The 11,873-nt window shown below is 40.1% G+C and overlaps 1 protein-coding gene across 3 annotated transcripts; it reads left to right on the forward strand.

Annotated features, from left to right (window-relative positions):
* The first annotated feature begins 3,075 nt into the window (after positions 1-3,075).
* Positions 3,076-11,400, forward strand: LOC139297183 (14-3-3 protein zeta-like). Of its 3 annotated transcripts, none has more exons than XM_070919748.1 (6): positions 3,076-3,165; positions 3,736-4,155; positions 7,459-7,582; positions 9,096-9,259; positions 9,336-9,431; positions 10,343-11,400. In XM_070919748.1, the coding sequence occupies exons 2-6, from the start codon at positions 3,862-3,864 to the stop codon at positions 10,415-10,417; spliced, it is 753 nt and encodes a 250-aa protein (XP_070775849.1). In that variant the 5' UTR covers positions 3,076-3,165; positions 3,736-3,861; the 3' UTR covers positions 10,418-11,400. The 3 variants fall into 3 exon arrangements, with proteins under 3 accessions (XP_070775849.1, XP_070775850.1, XP_070775851.1); XM_070919749.1 differs by having other exon boundaries at positions 3,103-3,161; XM_070919750.1 differs by lacking the exon at positions 3,076-3,165 and adding an exon at positions 3,364-3,474.
* Positions 11,401-11,873: the final 473 nt, after the last annotated feature.

Raw genomic sequence — 11,873 nt, forward strand, 5'->3', positions numbered from 1 at the left:
CTTTGAAGATGGTGACTGATGGCAAATAAGATTTGAAAAGAAACTGTCATGGATATTTTCTCAGAAACACATGCTGTCTGATGTTTGAGCCACTGTAAGCCAGTTATTAGAGAAAAGTGCCAAAACCAACAATGCAAAACCAACAATGCAATTAAATTCATTAACAAGCATTATCTGTGTAGACAAACATTGAGCTTTTTCCTCTGTGCCATTGAGTTCCATTGTCCAAAGAACTACTAAAAACACATCAGTGAGCCACAGTGTTGCACTGTGTGACATGTTTCTTCATTACAATGAACATGGGCACTGCAGGTGACAAAACAATCTCATCTCAAGGTCCATTTAGTTGCTGATCAGGTGCTTTCACGTGATCTTCATCAGCCGATGAAGTTTACTCAGTTGTCATGAGATGAGTAGAGACATTCCCATTGTTTTCTGAGCAGTTTTTGTTTTTTGACCGAAGAAACAGCAGTTGATTAAATAATCCCATGGTTCATTTTGTGGCTGACCTGGAGATTTTGATCATATCACATGATCATTGAAATGTTCATCCTGCTGCCATTTGTACTCACTACAGCACCAAATCCACGGTTAAAAATAGTCCCCAACAAATGTACTATTTACTTCTGTTTGAATAGCATTTGCTAAAAACTACAGGGACCTGCTGTTATGAATGCAACAATATATTTGTGATTCTTCCGCAGCAAAAAATACTGGCACACCAGAATGTGAGTCAATCCTTGTCTACTCACCCATTGCCAAAAGGTTTCAGGTAGAATTTCAGGTGTCCATGGGGGGACATTCCAGAGTGGAAACTGATCCCTCTCAGCATGTACAGAGGCCATTTTCATCCCCTACACACAGCACAGTCCATCACTGAGATACCTGGCAGTACTCAGTAGAGTGTGTTCCTCTTTTTTGTCCCTGTAAGACATGCTACAGATGAAGGTGGTTTGAGTTGAACCAGACCGGACATGTTACTTAAAATGATGGGATTGCTAATAACATTGGATGACATTCTTAAGGCCCTGTCCTTAAGAGGGTCCATGTGTCAAAATCTAGTTCTTTATCATTTCAGTTTTGTGTTTCTGTGTTTAATATTACTAAATTAAAGTACAATAATAAATTACCACCTAGAAATTCCAGTAATATGTCAGCATAGTGAAACTGTACACAATGCACAGAAAGCGGTAGGGACCAGGGGTTAGTGGGGGCCCAGTAACTCAATTTTGCAAGTACATCCGACCATGCTGATGATTACAAAAGGTGTCCTGAATTTAAAATAGTCATCAGAAATTATCATCTTATCTCTTCTGCCCTCAGTAGGCATAGAAGCACAACTATGTAGTGAGATAAACACACTTCCAATGAAGGTAGAAGACAGTGACAACAGTAGATATTGGTTGAAACACAACAAATGAAATGATGTTGGTTACAAATCAGAAAAGACCAGAAACGAGACATGAACAAAAGTTAGACCTAAGGTAAAAATGAATGAGTTAGTAACTAACAAGAAAACTGGATTCACATCATGTAGACTAACTGTCAAATTACTTGTCCCTCTTGCTATGAAATAACATAACGTAACATCAACAGTTAGCCCAACAGTAAAATTAACTGTTAGCTATTTAGAAAGTTGTGTTAGCAACACATTGGCAACAGCCAGCTTGCATAATTTTTAGTGTAGTTAGCAGTAAGCTAATTACAAACAACTATCATAAAGAGTACCTACAGATAAGGGTATTTGTGGAGTGGATGTCAATAGTTGCTTGGTCACAGATCTAATAAAATGGTGGCTGTAACAATGTCAACTAATTGCATCTTCTATGGTGTGAGGTACATGGACAATTAATTTGAATCCTCCCTGTGTACCCACAACTCAGTCAAAGCCAACTCAATTTGACTAGAAATCTCGTAGTATGGTGGATGCCTACATGCTCATGTGCATTGTAACATTTATGTCTCAACCTCAATAATGATTTTGGAGTATAACTTTCTGCTGCACAGAACTGAAGCCAGTAAAAGAGGGCTGTGCCTTTCTAAAAACAGACAGGTGACTCTTTGGAAAGAGGGCTTGACAAACTGGATATGCTTGACCGGGATCAAAGATAAGTTATTAAGCTTAACCATGGGGGTCCTCTGACTACTTGCCTGAAAGGCCTGTGTGGCAATCCATCTATACTGTTAAAAACCCAGGAGGACAAGATTAGGCATTTTTTTCTCAATATGACAAAAGGACAAACTGTTATTGAACCTGGGGTTACATATCATGGTATAAACGTTGAATAATTATTTTATTTATTTTAAACACTGTACAAGTCCTGTCTCAAAGGATAACGCTGGAGTTACTCTATGTTTTTTCTTACTGTTAACAAATTTTATGAAAAGACCAAAATCAATGTGCTAGTCCATCTCTCAATACCTTTCAACTTCTCCATGTTCATTGGTTCCTACTACAGAGACAAATCTGAATATATTTTCCTTTGTAAAAAGAGGCAAATAATTTCCTAAAAAACTGGGCACTGTATTCGGCAAATGTTAAACAAGGCAGGAACTGCAGTGCCCACGTTCATTGTAATGAAGGAACATGTCACCCAGTACAGGGTGACATGTGTGAGGCTCACTGATGTGTTTATATTGTTTTTTTAATTCAAGACGGGTCAATTCATCGTTGGTTTTGGTGTTTTCATGGAATTTGTTGACAATACGAAAAATATAATATATCACCAGATAATCCTTGAATAAAAACTTAAGAAAGATAAATGTCTAACTAAAGGGAATGAGTGCCACGCCCGCCTACAGTGCCTACAGCGTGTGAGAGCAGGGAGTGATTGGAGGAGCATCACCATGGCAATGCGATGACGTCTTCATCCCTTGTTCTAATTGGAGGAAACCCCGTGGCCCCAACCGCTGCAGTGTTCCGGTCTGTCAAACTATCCCCGAAGGCCCACCTCTTTCCCCCGCGCTAAACAACTACTGGTTTACCTCGCTAAATATGCCTGTCGATCAAGTCAGATAATGACTTATGATTGGAGAGTCGCCATTCAACTGAACCGCCCTATTTTAGCAAGTTCAGTTGTATTTTCGCTGGTACTGCCGTTCTTTGCCTTTCTGACCAACATCTCAAATCGGATCAATTTGTGGAGCAAAATTGGACCTCAGTAGGTCAGAAACGATGAGTATTTTATTATTTGTCTTTTCCTTTAGATATATGATCGCTGGTTGATCGCTAAACTGAGAAATTGTGGTGCGTTTGGTGTTTGATATGAATAACGCTAACGTGACATTTTTTTATTGAAAGGAGTGGCCGATTTAGCTAATTCTAGCTAGCGTGCTGGTTAGCTGTTCCAGACAGCTTTGTGGCGGGTTGCCGTGCGAAACGGGCTTGCCAGCCGATCTCTGCTTCCGATGCTCGCAGTCAACCTCAGATTAGAAACCGTTCATAAAGACAGGGTTTGTTCGTTGTTTTACACGGCAAGTAATCAGGAATGATGTACATTAATAATGATGAAAGTGGGCAGGTCATTTTGTAAGTAACTATGAATGTGTCTGAAAACTGATTTTCTTCCGTTTAAATTATTTTAATGACGGGCTGTTACCTAGACAGTGCCACTTTCTTGTTCATACCAGGCGGATGCATGTGCTTTCATGTCGTGATGATCATCGGCAGGTGATTTTGCCTCCAGTTGCATAGTTTTATCGACACCTACTAATTGTATGAACTCATTTTCGCAGCTTGTAACGTTGCTGTGGGGAATAACATCGCCGATCCCTTCCTACACCCGTTCTTCAACCCAACAGTCCTTGACTGTCACATACCCACGGATTTCTGATTTCTCAGTCCCCAAAAATATATAAACTATGGAAAGAACGGATCTTATTCAGAAGGCCAAGCTGGCGGAGCAGGCTGAGCGCTACGACGACATGGCAGAGTGCATGAAGGAGGTTACGGAGAAGGGAGGCGAGCTGTCAAACGAGGAGAGGAACCTGCTGTCCGTCGCCTACAAAAACGTGGTTGGGGCTAGGCGGTCCGCATGGAGGGTGTTGTCCAGTATCGGACTGAAGACCGAGGGATGCGAGAAGAAGCAGCAGTTGGTCAAGGAGTATCGGGAGAAGGTGGAGAATGAGCTGCAAGAGATCTGCAACAACGTTTTGGTAAAGTGTCCAGTTTTTACCCAAATGTTTAACTTCAGCATGGATCCATGTTACCTCTATGTGAGATGGAGACCACCTATTTTGTTTCACTGCATTATTATAATTTAACAAAGTCCAATCTATTATGGCTATAACTGCAATGTGGTTTCATTAATACTCCCCCAGCCTTGCTCTTGAGGCAAGTAGTGAAGGGTTGGAGGGGAAAAAATGGAACGCTATTTAGGGATACAATTAAATTAATATTCTTTCAACTTAAAGGTTAAAATGTCTTTCACAGCTTTGTATTTTTGTGACACATCTTTGCTCACAAAATGTAAAGTGACAATGAGATTATTTGTTACAATAATGTGTGTCAAATGGCATCTGCCCTGTTTCCTGTGAGCTCCTCTGTTGTATAAATATGGCCTCTGTAGCCGGAGAGGACAAGGAAGTATTATGTAGTCCTCCCACTGTTCCTGCCTTTTGGGAATCTGGATTTAGAACAATGGGCTTGAAACCTTGTGAGGGCGTGAACTGACAAAAGGTCATAGTGACTACACCAGAAAGGTGTGTCTGAATGGGTGGAGAGAAAGAACTCGGGACGCACACAGGAAAGATGCGCTCTATACTCTATGTTCTGTAAAGCTGTGCAACGTTCTGTATCCATGCAGTCCCATCTGGCAGAAGCCTGATGTGGTTAGCCAAGTGCAAGAATTTACATGCATAAATGACTCATACTTTCCCTAAAGCCCAGTATGTACAGATTACCAAAAATGACACCCTGCTGCAGAGCCAACTTTAGAAACCAGAGAGGCTGTGCTTGACAGTTGAACTAAATGCATTCTGAGATATTATTCTCCACAAGGACTGATGGAGGGGTATGCTTTCACCTCCTGTTTAATCTAATGCAACAGCACAGATTGGTGCTTTACATTATTTCCTTGATGCCTTGATGATGGATTAGAGGAGATCTGGGTTGAAGCTTCTGTCTTTAAAAATGCACTACAAAGCTGCATGGGGCCTTTAATTTTCAACCAGCTTTCCATGCGTGTTCCTGAGAATATGCACTTGCACCGCTGTGACTCAGCTTTCTGTGTCTCTGCTGGTGAGTGTTGACTGAGGGTTTGTCAGCAGAGGTGGGTGTGTCAGTCATCATGCCTTAACTTGTCTGCAGACGCCTGACAGGTTAGTTATGCACCCACAAAGGCAGAAGAGCAGAGACCGCAATAAACAAGTGAGCTGCTTGTGTGCCCCTCTGTCTCGATTTCCTGCACAGCAGACTGTGAAACCAGGCGGACTTGCATCTCACTTGAAAGCAGGTCTCAGTTGAGAGGCAGTAGAGGCCTGGGGATGGTTGGGTTCCAGTTTCAAGTTTACATGTGAATGTAGGGCTTGTAGACCAGACAGGGTGCCGGCTGAGCAGATTAAGGCTTTTCACTCTGCTACAAAAAGGTGCACGTTCTTCCAACTGTATTTCTGGTTTGCTCGTGATGTGACAGAGGCACAATTCAAAATCAAACTCTGCCACAGAGACTGCCACATGTCTTGATTCTCACATTTGCTGAGTAAAATATAAAATAAAAACAAGAACCACCTCACAGCTTATTGAATTGATGAGGTATTAGTCCATATTTGGAAGAAAATATATATGTACATTTAAAGGTACTCACTCGCATAACCAATCAGGCTTTAATCCAGCCACACTTTGTGCTTTCTTTTGAGCGATGGTGACTGAAATCAGAGCTTTGTGTGAAAGCACTGAGAGCGAGGGTACTCTTCTTGTCTATTGTGCAGAGCATGCAGTGAAAGAGGAATGCTTAGCACTTGAGACATGCGCATGTTTCGGCTGAGCCAATCTTTGTGTCAGTAAATGACTGGGGAGTGGCTGCTGGGGTGGATTTGGCTCAGACAAGGGCAGCTTCTTTCTGCCAGGGTTTGGAATGGAAAGCTCTTCTTTTTTTTTACTTTTTTTGGAAAATACATTTTATTTAAGTTGAAGGCAAAGATGATGTTTATATCTATTCTACAACACCTTATTGCATCTCAGTCAGGACTGTCATTAGGGTTGAGGTGTTGGCAAGCATTTTCAGTTTGAGTGAACGGTTAATCTGCTCTCTAAATCAGTTAATTTGAGTTTAAGCCATGGTTTCACTGACACAGATTATCCCTGGTAATCTTCACATGTCCATTGATAGACGGATGACTTAGCCTAGAGTGTAATCAAAGGATGTGATTTGTAACCCCACTTATTAACACACTACTACTACTATTTCTATATTGTTTAAATCATTTTGCTGTTTAAGCAACTAATTGTAGCTTTTAGAGAGAGCAATCACCAAAAGCTGCAGTTTGCATTTTTAGTGGGAAAGCACTGAGAAAAATTTAATAATTTTAATCTTAAGGTTGTTGAAATGAATATTTGAATTCCACTGTTCTGCTATATATTGTGTAATTACGTTCAACACTTGAGGGTGATCTAATTGAAAAGGAGCAAGCAGTTGCAGTAGTAAACTCATCATTGAACATCTGAGCTCAATTTTAGCTGTTATCTTTGGTCTTATTTCTGCACTATATAGACTTAAAAGATGCAGATCCTGAACATCCCAGCCAATGTAGATGCACCTGCCGTAAGCGTGGTCCTTTTCTGAGCTCTGCGGTTTCAAGTAATAATTGGGAGTATGATGCAACTCAGGCAGCGCTTGCATCTTACCCTAGACTTTGCTCATGGAACATTTGTGAGTAAATTTCAGTAGGGAATGAAAAAATTATGCCAAGTCTGTTAAAATCAGCAATAAGACCTCATACCTTGCTATAGAGTGCTTATTCAAGGAGTGTGGAATCTGGGGCAGAAGACAGTGGGGGACACACTAGAGGCCTGGCCTGGTTGCAGACCATTTTGGTGCGATTTTAGCTGAAACTGACAAGAAGCAAAATGTTTCTTCTAAATGGCTCTGGGTCAAGCACATGCAATGATCTGAGCAGCTATGAAGAGCAAAGGGAGTAGTGCTCTCTGGTGGATGGAGGCTAATGGGACACTTGTGTGATGGTTGAGCCCCACCTATATCCAGTGTTGTAATATGCCATGTGGATGTGTTTGTTCTCACACCTTAATTTGTGCCCAATTTGGTGACTATTCAGTAAATATAGCGTTTCGCTGTTTCAGTGAATTATTATTTTAAATCATCCTTCAGATTTGGCTCTTCATCTGTCAGTCAGACGCCACAGTGTGCTAGTAGTTTGGTTGATTGTTCTGAAGAGACTTGCTGTTCATTATTTACTCCATGCATCTAATTGAATTAATCAAGCCATTTTCTCTCTTCACAGAAACTGCTGGATAATCATTTAATTCAAAACTCCACAAATTCTGAGAGCAAAGTCTTCTATCTAAAGATGAAGGGGGACTACTATAGATACCTTGCTGAAGTTGCCTCTGGAGACGACAAAAAAAGTAAGTTTACAGTTGTACTGTATTTTGTTTAGAAAGGCATTTTCTCCTGGAAGAAACTCCTTAATTTTAATTTTTCAGTGAATGTTTCTTGTTACTTACTACTTGGCTTCTTTTTGTATGTTCTAGTGGGGAGTCTTTAAAGTGCCCAGTTGTTGTTTTTATTTGTTTGTAAAAGCTAAAAGACCCCTGCCCTCTTTTGGGCCTCTTCACACTCCAAATAGGAAAGTGTCAGATTTTGTCTTGGAGCTAAGAGCTGGAAATGATGTCAAGTAGGGCAATGCATCACAGTCGTGTGACCACAAGGCCCCATCTGATAGGAGGGTATAACAGGAGTGGGTGGCAGCTAATTGAGAGGGCCTTCAGCTGTGCCACAGGGAAAAATGTATAGTGACAGAATTTTCTTTAATCATAGGGAATGGTGTGCTGATACAGAAATGTTCCTGCTGTCTAATCAGTTGCCTGGAAATGTCCCAGTATTCTCAGTATTCCACCTAAATAGCTTCAAGGTTGGATAAAACATCTTCATAATGTGGTTAATGTAACATAAGATTCAGTGACATAAACAAAACTATTGTCATTATCTTGCAGCCTTATAGACAAAGACAAAAACTGACAATGCATTGTAGATTTCAGCTAAATTTACTGAAACAGGAGTAAGTAACCATTTTTTGCCGAAGATTAATACACCTTTGATGCTCTGGTGAGTAATTATGGCAGCAGGAGAATATATGTGGGATGTGTGGGTAATAAAGACTGTGTGGCTCACTTATCGTTTTTAGTTTTTGGACAACAGTGGGATTTTATGGCACATAGGAAGAAGCACAGACAATGGCTACACAGACAATACTTCTTAGCCAGATCAATTTATTGTTTGATTTGGTCATTTCAAAGGGTAATTTCAAAGGATCATCTCACCAGTCTTATACTTGAATGAAGCGCTTGAAATAGTGGGAAACACGCTTTCACTTTCTTGCAGAGTTGGATGAGAGGATTGCCATCATTCTCAATTTTGTACAGTAAATATCATACTTGAGCCAGCCACTGATTAGCTTAGCTTAGCACAAAGACTGGAAACGGGGAGAAACAACTAGCCTGGCTCAGTCCAAAGATAACAAAATCTGTCTACCAGTGCCTCCAATGCTCACTAATTAACACATCATATCTCTCTTTTTAATCTGTACAAAAACCGAAATCTTAAAATATTTTATTGGCAACTGACTATTTCTTGGCCAGAAGCACTGAGCTCCTGAAGTCTCTGCTGGTTGCTTTGGAAGTGCTGCAACAACTGTGGGGAATAGTCTGGCACATAACTGCTCGTAAAACCACAGATTTGTTGTTTTTATTCTTGGGTTTTTGTACAATAAAACTCTTGCTTTAATCATGTTTGATCCAGTGAGTCAAAATGTCGTAGTATTTAAGCTTTGACTAGAAACCTGTCTGGACTTGCATCTCAACCTCGGCATATATATAGACTCACTATTATATTTGTTTTCTTTGTTTTCTCTGTCTCCAGAGACCATTGAAAACTCAGAGCAAGCATACGAGGAAGCGTTTAACATCAGCAAGACTGAAATGGACAACACACATCCAATCCGCTTGGGCTTGGCACTCAACTTCTCCGTCTTCTACTACGAGATCCTCAACTCCCCAGACAAAGCCTGCCAATTGGCTAAAAAGGTCTGCAGCCAAAAATCAGTCACTTTCTCGTGTCCTAAGTTGTTGCAAGTGTTAACGTTTTCCTTTTTGCTTACAGGCATTCGATGATGCCATCGCAGAGCTCGACCAGCTAAATGAGGAGTCCTACAAAGACAGCACTCTTATCATGCAGCTCCTCAGAGACAACCTGACAGTGAGTGTTTCTCTCTCACATGGCACAAACATGATCTTCAGTGTGTAACAATAGTGTTGCCTCAATGTCTGTCTTGTGGTCTCAGTATCTTTCTAACAAACTAATTTGTTGAAATGGCCACTCTTGAAGGCAAGGCCAAAAGCCTGCTGTCATATTACGGGGTGAGATGAACCATACAGCTGGATATAACGGAACACACTTCCAGACATTGTCTCCTCAAAGGCATAGGGTTTATATGGGAATGGAAAAACCTGGATCAAAGTCATGTACCTTGAAATCCCAAAAGGTTATGAAGAACATTTTGCTCGCACCTCTACGATTTGATGCTAAGAATGTACTGGCTGTGGTGAACTCTAGTATCTGCTTGACGTTGCGCAGGTGATTTCTATAGAATGTACTTTTTTAGTGGAAACTTCTATTGATTGGAAATTATTTGGCAAATATATTTTCAAGATACAAGACCATCTGCTCTGTTGAAGGAAAAATACTAGTCACTATGGCTTGAATGCTAAGTGCTATATATGGTGCAACTGGTCAGGATTGAGTGATCAATACGGCAAGATTTTAGAAAGGTCTGAGAAGATATTCCATGACTTGAAATTTCCAGCCCAGACAGAACAAGTCTCTTGTAATGGTCCCTTGAGATCTGTAAGGAAGAAAAGGGAGAAACTGTCCAAATGACAGGCTTTGTACAGGTGTTCAGAAACATCTCTAATGAGACGCAAATGGGTAGTCAATGGGTAGAGCTCAGATTTTGGTTTTCGTAGTACATTTGCACAAATTGCTGATCATGTTTTTACAGTCATTATGGCATTATGCATATACCCATAGAAGGCTTCAAAACATAGAAAAAATATTTGACTGTAGTCCACTGTATTTTAAATATTTCATATATCTGTTTCTCTCCTCAGTTATGGACATCAGACACCGCTGCCGAGGAAGGCGATGCTGGAGAAGCAGGAGAGGGCGGCGACAATGAGAACTAACAAAACACAAACCCTCAATGTTGGGGTCATCTCCAAAAACAACAAAAGGAAAAAAAAAAAACTTTTTACACATCCTTCATTCCTTATTGCTCCACTCAAACATTCTACCAATGAAACCCATTGCTGAAGAGTCGTGTAAGGGGAAAAAAAAAATCATGCTTTTCACAATGTAGATTTGGACAACTGGTGAAAAGAGAAAACCCTCCATTCCTTTGATTTGTGTTTGTCCTGGCCTTCCCATTTGTGCAGTTTCAGCTGTAGAAACGTGATTGATAGTTTGACATGATATCAGACTCCTAGCTCAATTTAGAGGCAGAAAAAATGAAGTCCCCTTGTTGAACAACTGGAAGCCTAAATCCCATCAATTGAGAAAGTTTGGATTTTTTCCCCCCGATAAGAAATGTTGGATATAAAAACAAGTTTCCCCCATATCTTTTTTTTTTTTTTTTTTTTCTCCAGTGTGTCTGTCTCTATACAGTTACGTGGTACGGTTACAGCAGCTGAAGTCTTCAACTTCAAGCAGATTAAATTTTCATACTGCAGGGAAAGCTAGTGCACTTTACATGCTGGCAACAAATACTATAATACAGCCAAGTAGTGCCAATTGGTTAAATCCTCACTTTCTGCCCTGATGCCACTCTTTCACTAAAGCATGCCTGTTTGGGGGGTGGGGCTTGTCTGACCAAATGCAGGGACCTTTTTAATGGGAAGAAGACAATTCTGTTATGCATGTCTCTTGAGATATTACACTGGAATGGGAACAAATGCTGTAACACACAAGTCAAGTTTAGTAATTTTCAATGCAGGTTTGTACACATCCTACAAGAGGGTGATTTGTTAGTCTGTCCAGTGATTGTCATTAGAGATTTGGACCACTATTGTTTTGCTATTCATTCAATTGTAGTCCCCCAAAAGCCTTGTGGAACTGTTTGAATCCCTATGTATCAGCTATGTTAACATGAATAAAACATTTTATAAACCAAGTTCAAGTTGGTCTTTCTGTTTTTTTTTATTTGCTTGATAATATGTACTTGGATGTTTGTAAATTCCCTGTATATATTTTTGCAAAACTGTGTATTTGACTCTGGAATTTAACTCTATTATTGTAAGGGAATTCAACTTAATTTAAGGCTTTGGTTCATATTCTCTTCTGTATTAACATTTTAGGGTGTTTCTGTTATATTTCTGTGGGGACATTTTACATTTACTAAATTTACAACTGGCTTTCCTTAAACTGAACTGGAATTGCAAGTTGATATTTGAGAGCAGACATGCCCAATAGGAGCATCCACTTGGGTTATTTAAGGGAAAGAAAAAGGAAAAGGCTTTAATATGGACATGACTGGGGTCCAGGTGGAATAAAAATTGGCAGTTGTGGAACGTACTTAAGTACATTTTAGTACTGTACTTTAATTTTGAGGCACTTTAAGTACTACTCTACTACATAAAAGAGGAA

The sequence above is a fragment of the Enoplosus armatus genome, chromosome 15 (genome assembly GCF_043641665.1).
Source record: "Enoplosus armatus isolate fEnoArm2 chromosome 15, fEnoArm2.hap1, whole genome shotgun sequence".
Taxonomy (NCBI): Eukaryota; Metazoa; Chordata; class Actinopteri; order Centrarchiformes; family Enoplosidae; genus Enoplosus; species Enoplosus armatus.